Source organism: Rhinatrema bivittatum, chromosome 1 (genome assembly GCF_901001135.1).
Source record: "Rhinatrema bivittatum chromosome 1, aRhiBiv1.1, whole genome shotgun sequence".
Classification (NCBI taxonomy): Eukaryota; Metazoa; Chordata; class Amphibia; order Gymnophiona; family Rhinatrematidae; genus Rhinatrema; species Rhinatrema bivittatum.
Window position 1 is genome coordinate 310,980,783 of NC_042615.1, and position 18,671 is coordinate 310,999,453.

General features: G+C 43.4%; 1 protein-coding gene across 1 annotated transcript in view; it reads left to right on the top strand.

Moving 5' to 3' along the window:
- The window catches only part of LOC115089262 (alcohol dehydrogenase 1A-like), a 50,282-nt gene that overhangs the window by 23,446 nt on the left and 8,165 nt on the right, over positions 1 to 18,671 (top strand). Inside the window, exons 6-8 of the mRNA XM_029597391.1 lie at positions 1,522 to 1,785; positions 7,595 to 7,730; positions 10,834 to 10,972. Of these exons, the coding sequence (XP_029453251.1) occupies positions 1,522 to 1,785; positions 7,595 to 7,730; positions 10,834 to 10,972 (539 nt within the window). The remainder of the gene's footprint in view (positions 1 to 1,521; positions 1,786 to 7,594; positions 7,731 to 10,833; positions 10,973 to 18,671) is intronic.

Sequence of the window (18,671 nt, forward strand, 5' to 3'; positions counted from 1 at the left end):
AATATATAGTATTGTAAAAAAACAGTGACATGTTTAAAGCATCTAACAATTACCACGTATGCCTACTTTTGAAATGGAATAAGGTTGTGGTACTTATCAAAGATAACAGTCAATAAACCAGAAACCTCCCAATGAATTTAAACAGACACTTCTATTAATTATTTTTGACCTTCATAATAGGCATCCTCGTATGGTTCTCTGACCTTATTACTCTGCCTTATATTTAATCATTGATCAATGATGGCGATAATGTCTTTTTTTTTCTTATTTTTATATATATGCTTTTTATCCAAATACCAAATTCCCAGTGTGAGCTTAAGTTAAAACTTAGCTTAAGATTTGACGCCGTTAGTTCTCTTTAAACATTGTATGATGCCAAAAGAGCCCGACATGGGTCCATGTTTCGAACGGAATTCGTTCTTTTTCAAGGGCGTAGTCAGCGTCTACAACACATGATAGCAATATACGATGTTATGCAAACGTTTTTTGGCAGGCTACTACTCCAAATTAGTTCCATATTTGAAAGTATTTCATTATAACTCTCAAAAAGGGTACTCATTGTTGGCGTGTTCGTCTCGCATTCACCTTGGTGATGTAATAAACATTTTTCCGGTCAACTTACCGGAAGTCTTAATCAGATGTTTTTTAAAGGCATAGTCATGTCAATCATTATGATGTCATTAAATCAATCCTAGTTCCAAAATCTCAGTTGTTAGACATTCTTAAAGTAATGAATACCACTCTGCAGCAACATTCAGTCCTGCAGGGTAAACTGTGTTTAACTTATGTATCCACTGTTGTTCTTTATAATTTAAACGGGTTTGGGGATTCCCACCTCGTGGATTTTGCCCTACTGGTTCAATGACTCTCCAATTCAGTTCACAAAACTCATGGGATTGCCCAATACAGTGGGAGACCATCGATGCTTGTAATATTTTCATCATTAAACAGCTACGACGCTCTGTCAGTCTTGTTCTGATTGATCTCTTGATTCTCCCGATGTATAATAATGGACAGCGGCATTGAATCAAATATATCACATTCAAAGAGAGACAGTCTGTGTGATTAAATGCACGATGTATGTTACCTTGAAGATCTTGCCAATGTTCACCAGTAATGGCTTGATGACATAAAGAGCATTTATTACACATCCAATGCCCTAAAGATAGTGACTCTGATGGAACAGGAGAATCTTGCTGAAAAGAATGTCTAGCATATCTTTAATATTGCATGCACGGCTATATGCTATTAAAGGGCGATCTGAAAAAATCTGGTGCATTTTCAGTATTGGCCAGTGATATAATACCAATGCCGATATACGTGAAGCTAATGGAGAGTATGGTAAAACGCAAGTTAAAGGGCCTGATGAATTTGAATCATTGTTGTCATCGTGACTGTGGCAGGTCATAGTTTGAATCAAGCTCCTTGACTCGCACAAAAAATTGAACACCTCATATTATTCTGTGTTCTGTCAATGCTGCAGATTCTAACAGATGTTCTTTATTCTTCCTGTCATCGTAGGTGGAACCTGGTTCTACTTGTGCTGTGTTTGGTTTGGGAGGAGTCGGCCTATCGGTTGTCATAGGCTGTAAAGCAGCCGGGGCTACTCGCATCATTGGCATTGATATCAACAAGGACAAGTTTGAGAAAGCAAAGCAGTGCGGAGCAACTGAATGCATCAGTCCTCAGGACTACGACAGGCCCATTCAGGAGGTGCTGATTGGAATGACGGGTGGTGAGGGCGTGGCCTATTCCTTTGAGTGCATTGGAAACACTGATGTCATGGTATGTGATCAGCAGCTAGATCTAACATTTGAGATGCAAATTTATTTATTTATTTATTTTGTAAACGGGAGGCTAAGATAATGGTCCTTATTCATTCTTGATTTTCAGTTTTCAAAACCATTTGTTCAGGTAGCTTGGCCTGGCTGAAAACTGCCTCCCTCTATCCTCTGAAAAGTGCACATGGGCTTTCATGACATATGTGCTTTTAGCCAGATTAAAAAGAGACATTCCCAGAGGTGCGTTTTGGTTGGTGGGAAGAAAATAGCACACATGCATTTGATTTCTGTATGCGCGCGCATTGTTTTGCTCGCTTTCTGCTCCATTTTGTACTCGTATACGTTAAGGTGTAGCTCCCAGGTAGCTTCTCTTTGAAAATTGATCTGCCCTGGACACATGTACAAAAATCCGCACACGCCCACAACAAAGGGAGCAACTTGGAACTGCCGCCTCTGTGCCCGCATAAAAATTATTTAATGAACAAGGTCCATCCTCTTGTTTTGGGGATAACGATGATTGTGAAATGGGATGAATAGTGTGCCACTCCTCTGGAAGGCTGCATGACAAGAGGAATGTCTGTGCAAGCTTTGGTAAGAATGCTAAAGCTATGGCAAATTTTCCTCTATTAATTTATTATACACTTTTTGGCTGCTACTCCTACCTTTCAAATTTCTTGCATTTTACTATAGGGTCCTCACCTGAAACTATTTAGGTTCAAGGAAAGACCTAATATCAACTCCAAGTGTGTAATTCATGCAATCCTCCTTTCCCTCTTCCATGCTAGAAATGTTTTCATGTGTGAAGGACCTGCACAGTGAGGAGTTTACAGTTCTGCTTTTCATGGATGGCCTGTTTATAGAGGGTAATTTTTTATAACAGCCCGCACAGGGCTGAAGTCCCCATGTAGAAAGTGCACCCAGACTTCAGCCCGAATTTTGAAAACAGACTTAGACACACCTAAGTCCTTTTTGAAAATGAATGGGTGGGCGCAGAACCCTGCAGAACTTGCACGTAAATGTGTAAACATGAAAACGGACAGTAGGGGTGAATTTTCAAAAGGTTTCCGCACGTAAAACTGGCAGTTGCACCTGTAAGGAGCATGCAAGCGCGTAATTAGTAGTTTGCAAATACCTGAAGTATGCCTATACTTGGCATTGTCGCTCAGTAAATGTGGAAAGGAAATAAAAAGGGGGTGGGTTTGGAAGCACACACATGGGTCTCTGTTTTGTAAGCAGTATATGCGCTGTTGAACTTGTCCATACACTTTTACACAGCTGCTAATTGGCTTGTGCAACCGAAAGCGCACTTGTCTTGGGTCTGCAGTTTTTGGGTAGGAAGGTCTGGGTTAAGTGGTGCAGGATCAGGGTGAAGTACCGGAGGGTCAGGGCGCTGCTGGAGGAGTCGGCGATCTGGTGATTCCAGGTCTGCACCTAAGTATTTTCCTAAGCAGAGTAAGGTCAAACTTTGTAAAATGCCCGCCTCTGCATATAAGTGACATTTCTCATGTTCATATGCTACAGATATTACATGGGTAAAATATGTGCTTGTGCTTTATGAAATAGGTAGGCAAGGCAGACGTTTCCCAGCCATACAAATATGTGCGTGCATGGAAACATTTGCTCCTGCTTTCGGGATAAAGATGCCCACTATTTTATAAACCATGCAGCTTCTACCATGTAAGCTGTAAAATACCACACTAACTTTCGATGCACTGACTTACACAGATTATTGATAATTGTGCTGTGTGCACATATTTATTTATCTATTGATTTAAAATATTTCTCCTAGGACAAGCAGGATGGTAGTCCTCACAAGTGGGTGATGTCATCAGATGGAGCCCGGCACGGAAAATTGTCAAAGTTTCTAGAAACTGACTGGCACACTGAGCATGCCCAGCATGCCACTATCCACACATCCACGTGGGGTCCCTCTTCAGTCTGTTCCTTTCCACGAAGCTGTCGTGGATGTAGAGCTCGTGCTATTTTTTTCTTTGGAAAACTGCCACATCTGAGTTTACTCGTTCTTTACTCCTTGCTGGGTCCCTCAATCCTTTCTGGCCTTATTTAGAGGGTGTCCCGGTAAGATTTCTGTTCCTTGCGGTTGATTACAGACAGTGCCATCCTCCGGTGGCCGCCAGCTGTCTACCACCTGTCGGTTACATTTGTTCATGGTGTCATCTGGTTTCTGCTGATGACCCCAGCGTTTATGGGCGCATGCGCGCTCCTTTTAAAATGTACCTGTTAGACTGCCTCATACAGTATTGCATTTTCAATGAATTCTCTGTCATCCTCTTCTATTTCCCCTTTCTCCTTTCCTTCTGTCTCTCTTTTTTCCATACTCTAGTCTCCTGTATTTGGCTGTTGCAGTTTCCGGCGTTTTCAGTCCACGTATTCTGCCTTTTACTAGAGCCCAGGTTCCATGTAATATAAATGGGTTTTTTTTCCAGGTAAATAAATAGACTTTCAGAAGTATACTTGAACGGCTCTTGCTGCCTTGGGAGTATTTGCGGGGCCCCTGGTCTCCCACAGACTTTGCCACTGGAGGCTAGAGCTCAAGCCAGGGCCGGCCAGGTGTGCATTTCCAATTCCCTCGCTCCCTCCTTCACCAGTCATCCCCCCCCCCCCTCCACCCCCCACCTCCTCTTGTTGATCAAGCCAGGAGGAGGAGGAGGAAGGAATAAGCAGCAGTGCCTTGGGCCAAGTCCTCCCCCTCTGCTGCCTGAGGTTTGCCTGCTGCTTTGAACCATCTGGCAGGAATGGGTGTCCTGCACACTTAAAAGCAGCCGTCAAGTCCCGAGTGACAGAGAATGAGAACGTGGCCCGAGGTGCTGCTGCTCACCTCCCCCCTACTGCTGGCAAATCAGTGCAGGATGGGGAGATTGCAGATTACAGAGAAGGTGGAGAAACGTGTGTTTGTGTGTGAAGGTTTGTGTGTGAAGGTTTGTGTGTGTGTGTGAAGGTTTGTGTGTGTGTGTGAAGGTTTGTGTGTGAAGGTTTGTGTGTGAAGGTTTGTGTGTGTGTGTGAAGGTTTGTGTGTGTGTGTGTGAAGGTTTGTGTGTGTGTGTGTGAAGGTTTGTGTGTGAAGGTTTGTGTGTGAAGGTTTGTGTGTGTGTGTGAAGGTTTGTGTGTGAAGGTTTGTGTGTGTGTGTGAAGGTTTGTGTGTGAAGGTTTGTGTGTGTGTGTGAAGGTTTGTGTGTGAAGGTTTGTGTGTGAAGGTTTGTGTGTGTGTGTGAAGGTTTGTGTGTGAAGGTTTGTGTGTGTGTGTGAAGGTTTGTGTGTATGTGTGAAGGTTTGTGTGTGAAGGTTTGTGTGTGTGTGTGAAGGTTTGTGTGTGAAGGTTTGTGTGTGTGTGTGAAGGTTTGTGTGTGAAGGTTTGTGTGTGTGCTTTGGCACTTGAGTTGGGGTTATGTGGGGTGGAGTCCGGGATGAGGAGAGGAAAGAAAGAGAACTGAGGTGGACAGAGGAAACTCCAGGTGCTGAGAGGAGGGGAGGGAAAGAGGACCTGTGGGGGAGATGGTCTGTAGCCTAGGGTTGGGAAGAGAGGGGTTACAACAGGGCTGGAGCCAAGGTAGGGGCACCTATCTTTCTCTACTATAATCCCCCCCACCCAAGATCCCAGAACCTCCCTCCCCTCCTCTTCCCCTCTGCCCATCCCCAATCTTCCCTCATTCCTCTTCCCCCACCCTGATCCTGTCTTCTCCTCCTTTCCCTGTCCCTGCTCCTCCTCTCCCCCTCCTAAACTGAGATCTCCTCCACCACATCAATACATAAAATTTCCAAAAGAACAAAGTAAATTATGTAGACACAATGGAACGTTGGAAACCTACTTTATTTTTACAAATCAAAAACTTTGCATTATTTAATATGCAGATGTGCCACAGAATTGCTGCAGAACTTCAGAAACGGTCACAGTTTTCCAATTCTTGCTGAAGAATGTGTGCTGCCACAGAAAACTAGAGGCTGTGATTGTATGTTCAGTTCTTTATCCTTTCTTTTCTCTTCTCTGTATCTAGCCATTCCTTCTCTTCCCCTCCCTGTCCTCCTCCATCTGTCTTCCTCCTCTCTCTACATCTTCCTTTATCTCTTCTACCTCTCTGTCTTTTTTTTCTGTCTGTTTACCCTTCTTTTCTGCTTTATCTGTTCTCTATCTAATTCCCCAAAATCCCACATTCCACTCCAAGATAAATAATATAGTAGCAAAACTGCTGTGCAAACTACAAATTTCCCCCTGTTGGACCCAAACTTTCAAACTCATGGCCCATGTGGTTAATGCTTTTAGAAGACCATGAGTTAAACCAACTAATTCTTATAACATTGATCAATTTAATACATCAGTCAAGAAATTACCTGGCTGTTGCACTGGTTTCTCTTCAGTCAGAGGTCTGAGCCTACCCATCTATCCTCTGTGTTTATGATTTCCCCACTCACCTGCATTTTGTGAATCCTTGCATCCATATCTACTTCCTCTCCCACCCGTGCTCTTGTTCAACCAATTGCATGCATACTTTCGCTTCAAAACCTGCTTTTTCACATTTCTTTCACTTATCTTTGCCTGTCAGCAACCCTGCGCTGACTGCACAATAATATCAAACCCATCTACCACGTTTGGACAACAACATTATGGAATGCCTGCCTGTTACTTCCCAGACAACTTGACCCTTAGGTGAACATGCATGGCAATAGCCGTTTGACGGGTTTACTAAAATCAATACTAAAGACCTCTAAAAATATTTATTTACCCTCTTAAAACTCTGTGATGGTCTGATACATCTACACCTCATGTGTTATTAGCTTTAAAAGATTGTGTCCTACACCTACCTCATAATACCACCATTGTTAGCATTTTTTGTCATTTCTTCTGTTATACTCACTGTGGCTCAGCTGAGAGGCATGCACGTGCAAATATCCTTTCCTTTCCCATTGCCCATGTGCTTTCAGGAAAGGAAGCAGCAGCGCCCCTCGTGGGGGAAGGAAATAACGTAATGAAACATTCTCTGTTTCTGTGAGCAAAATCTCCGCACAAAGATCGTACTTGGTACATTTTGCATCTGTGTCTATGAATGGAGGAGGACAGTTTTGAAAGGGATCGAGCCAGATCACTACAGATTTACCCAGCTAGATCCCTCAGGGTGAAAACCGCACCCCATGTGCATGGGTACAATAACGTGCACGCTTTCACAACATGCATGATTTAAAAGAGGGGTTCTAGGAGCTTGGTTAGTTTGAGGGACTAAGTTTATGCATAGAGTTGAATTTTCAAGCCTATGCACGTAATTTTGTCCCTGCTTTCCCCGCCTACAGAAATAGCCGGGACAAAGTAAATTGAGGTGAATTTTCAAAGAAAAACTATGCATGCAGTTATTCTTTAAAAGTCCACCTGAAAATATGTGGGCACAAAATAACACATCTTAATGCTGGGCAACGTAGTGAACCCTTGGTGTGCAATTCAGTGAATTATACCTCAACTTACCTTGATAATTTAGGCCAGGCAGTTGTTATTGTTTTTAGAAGTATTTATTTATCATTTCAAAATAAAATCCAAGGAGCAATCTCTTCATTTGAAATATAGGCAATCACATGGGAACATTTCAAGAGAAAGAAAAAGGAAAAACAGGCGCTTATTTCAACATTTGCTATCCTTCCAAAGTTCTCTGTGGAGCGTGGGGATAAATACACCAGACATATGGAAAGGGAAATCTTCATAGGAAATAGAAAGCAAATGACTGAATTTTAACTCAGTGCGAGCTTATAGATGTGTATCGACTCCCGGCACTTATTCTGTGTTGCTTTTAACTGCTGGTTTGTCACTTTAGAAAGCTGCTCTGGAGGCCTGTCACATAGGCTATGGAACCAGTGTGATCATTGGAGGAGCACCCACAGGAGCAGAGATTTCTTTCAGTCCCATGCTGCTTTTCACAGGTCGCACATGGAAAGGGAGCATTTTTGGAGGTAATGGTTAAAGTGGCTGGAGATGTGGTGGAAGACTGTGCCAAGAACAGAAACATTTTGTAGGGTGCCCAACTGTCTTGCATAGAAGGCAGGACAGCTTCAGTTTGTTTGCTTTTTTTTTTTTATTTAGCATGCTTTGATTGTATTCTTTAAAAGGTTCATCCAAACCAATGTAGTTTCCTGGTGCTTTGGTGGCACAGCTTTGAAGTGTGTAGGTAACACAACTGTACTGGAGGGAAGGGGGAGGGAGCCATAGCACTGAGCTATGAAAAATGTGATAGAGAAGAAGCAGGAGCCCCTAGATGTCCTTGGATCATTCCTTGCATGAGGGCCCATACCATTATTTAGATCCCTCTTTCTCATTAGATATACCAAAATGTTCTTTAAAGTAGCAGTTGAAAGTCAGCCATCCTTCAGTTTGTTAAAATACAGACACACAAAATTGTTGAATTAGCACACTTTGAAACTCATGAGCAGAAGCATTCATCTTCTGTGTTATGGTCGTTCTATGATGGCCTCTGTGTGTGAATCTGTAAGTCACTGACCCTCCTGTAAATCTTTGGATCTCTATGTGGGTCTCTCTCTGCTTGAATCTACAAGTGTACATTCATTGGGGCGGATTTTAAGATTCATTGGGGCGGATTTTAAGAGCCCTGCTCGCCGGCGCGCCGGTGCGCCTATGTTCAATAGGCCTACCGGCGCGCGCAGAGCCCGGGGACTCGCGTAAGTCCTGGGGTTTTCCGAGGGGGGCGTGTCGGGGGCGGGGCCGAGCGGCGCCCCGTTTTCGGGGCGGGATGCGGCATTTCGGGGGCGGGCCCGGGGGCATGGCCGCGCCCTCCAGAACCGCTCCCGGGTTGCGTCTAGGCGCGCCAGCGGCCTGCTGGCGCGCGGGGATTTACTTCTCCCTCTGGGAGGCGTAAATCCCCCAACAAAGGTAAGGGGGGGGGTTTAGACAGGGCTGGGGGGGTGGGTTAGGTAGAGGAAGGGAGGGGAAGGTGAGGGGAGGGCGTTAGCGAATTCCCTCCGAGGCCGCTCCGATTTCGGAGCGGCCTCGGAGGGAACGGAGGTAGGCTGCACGGCTCGGCACGCGCCGGCTACACGAAATCGGTAGCCTTGTGCGCGCCGATCCAGGATTTTAGCGGATACGCGCGGCTACTCGCGTATCTACTAAAATCCCGCGTACTTTTGTTTGCGCCTGGAGCGCCAACAAAAGTACACGAACGCGCCGTTTTTGAAAATCTACCCCATTCTGTTCTTCTGGACTCCTTTATGTGTACATGAATCTCTCTCTTGTCTCCATCTAAATGCTCTGTGAACCTTTAGTAGGTCTCTGTCTGCGTGAATCTGCAAGTTTCAGGGTTCTGGTTTCTGTGTGTCGGCTTCTGTCGTCAATCTGTTATAACATCTTATAGAACTGCATTAATGCTGGTCACATGTATAGAGTTCTTGTCACATAGAAGGCTTTTGTAATCAACCGTTATCAAGCTGACTTCTGCTGTCAAGTGGGTGGAGGGTCACAGCATCACAGTTTTTTAATGTTCATTCTCACTATGTTATGTTTCTTCGGAAATACAGAAACATGGTAGCAGAAAAAGACCATTATGGCATATCCAGTCTTCCCATTCACAACAACCATTTTTATATCTCAGAATACGCAGTCATATGATTCAGCATAGTACTTCATTCACTTCACTCTGGCTTGAAACTCAGTTTCTTTAGGAAATTTAAATATCAGTGGGGAAACAAGTGATTATCTAGGGCTGTGATTCTCCACCCAGGTCTCTGGGCACATCTAACTAGTCAAATTTTCAGGATATCCGCAATTAACAATGCATGAGTTAGAATTGCATGCACTGCCTCCATTGTATGCAAATCTATCTCATGCATCTTCATTGTGGATATCCTAAAATTCTGACTGTCTAGATGCTCTGAGGTCTGGGTCGAGAATCACTGGTCAAGATAGCAGAGCAAGAGTGGGGTATAGCAGAGAAACACATTGAAAAAAGTAGCCAGGTTGCTAAGTTGGGGAATGCAGTTAAAATCACAAAAAAATGGCAAAATTCATATATTATCAGAACCTATTGTGTTCTCCATTGTCTTCTTATTTAAATTCCAAAGATCATCTAATTCTGTTTAGGCTTTTAGATTGACTAATTAGGAGTATATTTCCTGGCAATGTCATAGCTGAATGACAATCTCAGCCTTTTAGGAAATCCATTTCTTTGGACCTGTACAGAGAGCATTCTCTGTGCATATGCAAAATATGTCTAACTTTTAATTACATAGGAAAATATGTGTGCATATATTAGACACAGAGTAACAGACACACAGAGACATCAGAACTTTGTGAGCAGTAGTTCTAGTTGTCAATGCTTCAAACCTAGCTAGGGAGCTCAGAGAAATTTTGGCAGCTTCACTAATGAATCTGTTCATTCAATCTTTGGAAAGTGGAGTGGTTCCACAGGACTGGATCCATTTCATAAAAGTGGTAATAGGAAGGAGGTTCAAAATTACAGGCATACTAGCATGACGGTGATGGAAAAACTAATGGAGACACTACTAAAGAGAGGATTGAGGAATATCTAAAAATCTGGCACGTTGCAGAATCCGAGACAACAGGGTTTTACCAAAGAGAGAACATGTCAAAAAGAATCTGATCAGTTTCATTGAGTGGGTGACTAGGGTATTAGATCAGGGGCATGCACTGTTTGTGGTTTACTTAGATATCAGCAAAGATTTTTTTTATATTGTTCTCACTGGAAGTTTATAAATAGCCTGAGCAAACTGGGGTTGGGCCCATTTCTTAAAAAATTGGAACTACAGATCCATTTATGTAATGGGTGAAAGCCAGTCCTGACTTGCCCAAAGTCTGTGGAGCTATGAGGTAACACTACACATCACATTCTTCTGCACAATGTGTTTTTATTCAAAAGGGTTTCTCCCATGAAATGTACATGACAAGGGGCTGCATGTTCACATAAACAAATTTAACTACCCTGAGCAGCTTTGAGCATTAAGTTGTCTGGATGAATTGATAATGGCAGAGTTCAGTGGTTCTTCCTCCGATTGCTATTATATATTGTCAATTAATTATGTTTTCCAGGCTGGAAGAGCAAAGATTGTGTCCCTAAACTGGTTTCTGATTACATGGCAAAGAAATTTAACCTGGAAGGACTGGTGACCCACACTTTACCTTTTGATAAAATCAATGAAGGATTTGAACTTTTACACTCTGGAAAAAGGTGATTTATAAGAACAAAAACATTAAGCTATACAACTAACATATGATACAAATTCTTCAGTGCATGGAAAGTAGTTAGGAAAAAACTGAAAGGTACAGCTACAAAAGTGAAGAGTATACATCAGGCATGGTCATTATTTACAAATCCTATCTTATAAGCCCCTCCCAGATGTATTCCATGCATTAAAAAAGTGGAAGGAAGGCCAAACAACTGTTGGCATGGTTAAAAGGTGAGGTGAAAGTCTGTTTTAACCAAAATAACGTTTTTAAAAAATTGGAAAAAGGATCCATCTGAAGAAAATAGGAAAAAGCACAAGCATTGGCAAGTTAAATATAAAACACTGATAGGGCAGGTTAAAAGGGAATTTGAAAAGAAGCTGGCCTTAGAGGCAAAACTCATAATAAAAACTTTTAAAAATATATCAGAAGCAGGAAGTTGGTTGCACCGTTAGATGATTGAGGGATTAAAAGGGCACCTAGGGAAGATTAGGCCATTGCGGAAAGACTGAATGAATTCTGTTTACTGAAGAAGATGGGGGAGATGCTGTGCCAAAAACTGTTTTCAGTGGTGGTAATTCGGAAGAACTAATACAAATCACTGTGAAGCTGGAAGATATAATAAGGCAACTTGAAAAAATAAGAGTTGCAAATCACCCAAACGAAATGGTATACACCCCCAAGTTGTAAAAGAAATAAAAAATGAAATTGCAGATCTGCAACTGATAATTTGTAATCTATCAGGATAGTCCATCGTTTCTGAAGACTGGAGCATGGCCAACATAATCCCAATCTTTAAAAAGAGAGCTCCAGGGGTGATCCAGAAAGTATAATCCAGTGAGTCTAACTTCAGTGCTGGAAAAAATCATGGAAACTATTCTATAGAACAAAATCACAGATCATTTAGAAAGATGTGATTTAATGGGATACAGCCAGTATGGTTTTACATAAGAGAAATCTTGCCTCACTAATCTGCTACATTTTTTTGAAGTGGTTAATAAACGTGGATAATGGTGAGCCGGTGGATGTAGTGTATTTGGATTTTCAGAAGGCATTTGACAAAGTGCCCCATGAGAAATGTAGGAGGTAATGTCCCTTTGTGTATTGCAAACTGGTTAAAAGATAGGAAGCAGAGAGTAGGACTAAATGGTCAGTTTTCTCATTGGAGAAGGGTAAACAGTAAAGTGCCTCAGGGATTTCTACTGGGAATGGTACTTTTTAATATATTTATATACTAGCCGTTAAGCCCGTTAAAACGCTCTGTTCTCTACAACTTCCCTTTTCCTTCCATCCTCTCTCACCTCATCTACAACCCCTTCCCTCTCCCAGCCCTCCTCCACTCTTTTTTCTCTTCTCCAGAACTTCTTACCCTTCCCACTTGTTCAGTCATATCCTCTTCCCTTTCCTTCCCCTCCCACCTCCTCAGCCCTCCTCACTCCCTTTTTCTGTATCCCACAACTTTACCCTCCCCACTTACATCCTCTTCCTTCCCCTCCCACCTCCTCCACAACCCCGTCCCTCTCCCTCAGCCCTCCTCCACTCCCTCTTCTCTCTGGCCCATCTGACACTTAGATACCGCCGCTGCTGCTCCATGGGAGGTTTCCAGGGGTCTCTCTCTCGCGCGCACCTCTCCATCAGGCTCGTTGCTGGCCCACCCGACGCTCGGTGATGAGGCGCGCGCGCGCGAGAGAGAGACTCCTGGCAACTTCCCATTTCTGTGTCTGTGCCGCCGCTGCTTCTCTCCGCGCGAGAGAGACCCCCCAGAGACCTCCTGTGCTGCCGCCATTGCGCCTCCTCGCCGTTTCCAAGACAGCCGTCCACTGGGCTCCCCTCTGACCACGTGCTCTGGCGCATGCGCAGTAGAGCTGCTCTCTACTGCGCATTTGCGGCACGTCGGTCCAAGCCCATTTATATGATAGATGATCCAGAAAGGGGAACAACAAGTGAAGCGATCAGATTTGTAGACAAAACAAAATGATTCTGAGTTGTTAAATCACAACCGGATTGGGAAAGATTGCAGGAGGATCTTGCAAGACTAGAAGACTGGGTATTTAAATGGTAGATTAAATTTAATGTGGACAAGTGCAAAGTGATGCACTTGGGGGAAAAAGTAACCTGCACTGTAGTTACATCATGATAGGTACCGCCCAGGAAAAGGACCTGGGCATCATAGTGTATAATACTTTGAAATTCTCGGTCCAATGTATGTTGGCAGTCAAAAAAGCAAACAAAATGTTAGGAATTATTAGGAAAAGAATGGAGAATAAAACGGAGAATGTCATAATGCCTCTGTATCGCTCCATGGTGAGACCATATCTAGAGTAATGTGTGCAGTCTGGTTGCTGCATCTCACAAAAGAAATAGTTTCACTGGAAAAGATTCAGAGAAGGGTGGATCACAATTATAAACTAGATGGAAGGGCTCCCCTGCAAGGAAGGGCTAAAGAAGTTGGGGCTCTTCAACTTGGAGAAGAGATGACTGAGGGGAATATGCTAGAGGTCTATAAAAACATGAGTGGATTGGATTGGGTAAATGTAATGTAAGTTATTTACGCTTTCAAAAAATAGAAACACTAGGGGGCCCTCCATGATGTTAGTAAGTAGCACATTCAGAACAAATCTGCAATTCATTACTGGAGGATGTGATTGAGACATTTAGCCTAGCTGGGTTTATAAAAGGTTTGGACAAGTTCCTGAAGAATTATATAAACTGTTACTAACCAAGTAGACTTAAGAAATATCCACTCCTTATCACTGCCCGATAGCAGCATGGGATCTATTTACTGTTTGCTTCTTGCCAGGTACTTGTAACCTGGATTAGTCGCTGCTGGAAACATGATACTGGGCTTGATGGACCCAGTATGACACGTTCCTATGTTGTTATGCCTTGAAGGCATGAGGCAGCCCTGCTACACCTTAAAAGCCTAAGAACCCCACTGCCTTATTCAAGTCTCCCCTGCTTCTTGCTATGGCCAACCCTGCGCTTTAATCTGCCTTGTCCTTGTTCCTTTTCTCAGTGTGGCCTTTTAGTGGTCTTCTTTTCTTATCTTGTCCTGTTTGCAGTGTGGTCTGTTAGAACATAAGATTTGCCATACTAAGTCAGACCAAAAGTCCATCAAACCCAGTATCCTGTTTCCAACAGTGGCAAATCCAGGTCACAAATACCTTGCAGGATCCCAACGAATAGATAGATTCCATGCTGCTTATCAAACGTTACAGCAATGAACAGTCTTATCATAGGAGCTGCCTTCTCTTCATCCCCAGGGCCTCCTGGGCTTGCTTTCTTATTTCCTTTCTTAGAGAAATGCTCTGGGACCAAGATTCCCCTCTAGACTGTGTCTTAAGATGGATCAGGCTAAATGTCTAGTCCTGGTCTTTTAAGGAGTCCTGATATACACTCATTTACAAACTCTCCCCCTCAGCTTTACCTTCACAGGTCGAGCTCTGTTCTACCTGTTTTACCTCCTGGAGTAGTGAATTGCCGTTCTTATTTTCTTGTCCCATCCTGAACTGGGACTGTTCATTTTTTTTTTTTTTGTCAACAGAGGGTAGGGTTGCAGTAGGGATCCCTAAGACAGAGCGTACCTTCCCCTCTAACACCTGACTGTGCCCCTGGCCTAACTTAAGGGAATCAATTTTGAGTGGGGCTCATTTAACCTTTCCAGAGTTGCTCTTCCCTCCACCCTTTCTGGAAAATCAGTTTCCAGAGTGCCCACGGTTCCTCCTTTTGTTTTGGCATTCTTCATATATTGTCCCTTAAGATCTATATCACCATGCAAAGTAGAGACAGTGAGGTCCCTGGTATGCATCTTTCCAGTTAACCACTCAAATTTTGCCCTTGTATTTAGGAGAACCTGTATATGGATCAATGTTTCATACAAATCACAAAGAGTATCTGAGTTCCAGTCCTCTCTTTTCACATTTTTGCAGAGCTGCTTGGTATCCTCAAGGGTTAACTCTTCCTTTTGCAAGAGAATAAATTCTGGATTTCCCCAAGGGGAGATCTCTAGCAAGGACTGATCCCATGTTAATGTGGGCCCACAGAATCTCAAAATCTGGGAAGTTGTGTCCTAGGACAACTGGATATAAGGATCACTGGAGTGTCTTCACTTCAAGTCTGATCTGTCCAACTGATGGCCCCCAGTGTGGCAAGTCCCCACTGCTGGTCTTCACAAGTGTATGTTACAGTCGCTGATGGTTCATAATCAATGTAGACTCGTTTAACTGCTCCCTCTGCAGTCCCAGAATCATCTGGCTCAACTGGGACCACAAAAGCACCAAGGCCGGGGTGAGATAAGTCAGTTTTCCAGCTAAGTAGATAGCTGGATTGTCAATGGGCAGGAAAAGGGCGGATTGGGGTGGTGCTTCTTATCCAGTTATTTAATCGGATAAGTGCCGACATTCAGATTTATCCTGCTATAAAGCAGGTCTAATTTAGGAAGATATAACTTACCTGGCTAAGTAGAGACTTATACAAGGATATCCAGCAGCATAGCCGTGCTGCTGAACATCTCATTTAAGTTAACCGGATAAGATTTATCCGGTTAACTTAAATAAACTTTTAATTTTGAATATTGGGCCCAAGATGTATAGAAGGTGACATTGGTTTATAAATCCACAAAATGTGTCTGTCTCATCTGGCACGAATAGGGCAGGCTCCTAGTTTGATAGTAGGAAAGGCAGAGATAGGAGTGGGAAGTGACGTCACCAGCCCGGATGGTCGCGTAAAGCCTGAGCTCCGTGCCCAAATTTCAATAATCCCTCTTGAAATAAGATAATCCTTCTTCAAACATTAGCAAAACCGCAGCGAAACACCCGCTAAATATTGAGAATGTCCCTTCGCAAGAAAATCGCGGAGCTGCAACAATTCTCCTTCGAAAGTGCGACGGAGACACAGTCGGAGGGCCTGCTAGAGGAGGAGACCGGGGACACGCAAAAACTGCTTGAGACTGCCCAATCCAATTCAGCTTCCAGCCTAATAAATGCTGACCCAGCGATAACCAGTGAGGAATTCCAAAGCTGGTTTCGGGAGATTCTGCATGAAATGGAGTCCCTGCGAGAGGAGCTGTGCTCGATTGCCAGCGAGATGAGGCGCGAGTGTGCTGAGTTAGGCGACCACGTGGACGGATTGGAAACGCAGGCAGGAAAGCAGGAGACAAAATTAAACGTCGTACAGCAAGAAGTTCTAAACGTAAAAAAGGAGGTGGAAGAGCATCAAACCTGGCTAGAAAACCTAGAAAACAGGTCCAGGCGTGGAAACTTAAGAATCAGAGGTATCCCTGAGGGGGAAACATATGCGGATTGTGAGACAGTGCTCAAGGACATTTGTCAATATATACTGAATGCTCAGGAAGCCACTGAAACTGCCTCCTCTGCCAATATTAAGATTGAGAGAGTGCACAGAGCGCTTGCAAAACCAAGGGGGAACACGCCCAGGGACATTGTGGTGTGCTTCCATGAATACGCCTTTAAAGAACGGGTCCTGCGTCAAGCTCGCCAACTTAAAGATATCCAATGGCATGGGGTGAAGATTGAGATATTTCAGGACTTATCTGCCATCACTATCCGTAAATGCCGATAATTTCAGGATGCGCTGCAGATCCTGCGATCCAACAACCATAGATACAAATGGCTCTACCCATTTGGCCTACAATTTACTATCCAAGGAATGACCAACAGAGTCAAGACGGTGGACGACACATTCAAGTTGTTACGAGCTGCGGGACTTGTGGCAAGTCGTGAAATGTCTGATGAGACGCAGGCTTCATCCTTGATTCCTGACAAGTTCCAGAGATGGCAGCAGGTGCAACATGGAGGCAAGTGGCTTCGTAGGCAGTCTGGAGGACCCCCAAATCTCGGAGATGCGGCTACTTGAAAGAGTGCGAGACACTTGGATGGCATTGCAAGTTCAGACTACTAGCAACATGAGAACTTATTATTAAGGGTTGGTAAGAAGTTTTGAAAAGAAGGACTATCGTTTAGCCATAGATTCTTTTCAATGACTATCAATTGAGGGAATCTTTAATTTTTTCTTTTATTCCTAATTGTGGAATGTGTGCATAAAGAGGGCGTGAGCATATGTGGACCTAGGGGCACATAGGGTGACATCAGACCAATGTTCCTGCAAAGGTGCAGTTGGGAGAATGTACAGGGAGGAGAGGGTATAGCTTGGGGAGGGGGGAGGGATTGCCTATCCACTAGACATTGAATTAGCTAAGTTGCAACGGGTGTCTACATCTTGGACGAAGACTCACTATTTTTTGTCAATACTCTACTTCTTGGACAGGGAGTCAGGGGCAGACCTGGGACATTGTAAGGTTTGTAGTGTACGTAAAAGGGAGCAGGCTCGAGCTGCACCGGGGGGGGGGGGGGGGGTTGTAACCATGGGTGAACTTAAAATTTGCTCTTGGAATGTCAAGGGCTTAAATACCTTCCATAAGAGAAAATGTCTGTTACAGGATGCTATCAGAGATAAGGTAGATGTGTTATTATGTCAGGAAACCCATTTAAGGAAAAAATATGAGAAATTATTGCTTTCAAATCATTTTCCCACTCAATATTTTGCTGCAGCCACCAAGGATAATAAATATGGAGGGGTGGGCATACTCTTTGCTAAAACAGTAACTGTAAACGTGCTCTCTGTCCTGCGGGATATTGAGGGCAGGTATATTATACTTAAGTTTTTACTGGGATAATCAGTTTACACGTTGATTAATGTCTATGTGCCTAATTCTGGACAAGGTCCTTTCCTGATGAAACTATCAAATACTATAAAGCAATGGGTTGAAGGACAACTTCTTATAGGAGGTGACTTCAACTTGACTAGATATCCATACCTTGACTCTAGCAAGGGGGAGTGGCAGCTATTCGGGATCCAACAGAAAAGGGTTAAAAAGCTTTATGCACGATTGGAATCTAATTGGTGCCTGGCGGCTGCTTCATACCACAGAACGTGACTATACATTTTATTCAAACGCTCATCAGTTCTATTCACGGATTGACTATTTTCTGTTCGATAAAGTATTGATGAACAAGGTTCACGATACAGGGATAGCACCCATAACATGGTCTGATCATTCCGCTATCTGGATCAGCTTGACCGGGTTGGGGGTTCAGACGGGGGAGAGATTTTGGAGGTTAAACGAAAGTCTTTTGAATGATCAGGAATACTGCATCGCTGTGGAACAGGAAATGTCACAATACTTATTAGAAAATAACACGGGGATGTATCATCGACCACAGTTTGGGAATGCTTCAAGGCAGTGGCCAAGGGTAAATTGATAGCGAGGGCTTCACATGTCCGAATGCAGGAAAACTCAAAATGCTTAGGATTATTACAAAAGATTGGTAAACTAGAAATCCAGCATAAAAGAGGAGGGGCCCGGACACTGTACAGCGCTTGGATCAGCTGCGTAGAGAATTAAAGGATTTATCTATAAAAGAGATCTCTTTCCAATTAGATAAAGTTAAACAAATGTTCTTTGAGGGGGGCAATAAAGCTGGTCGATTGTTAGCCAGAAAATTAAAAGCTAGGGTAGTCCACAATCAAATTCTAAAAATTAGGACAGAAACTGGACAGATAGTTACTGACAATGATAGCATATGACACCGTTTCACTCAATTTTATAAAAAATTATATACGAGATGATCAATAACTACTTAGCAGATGTGCCCTTATCACGCCTGGATGAGTCCCGAGCTATG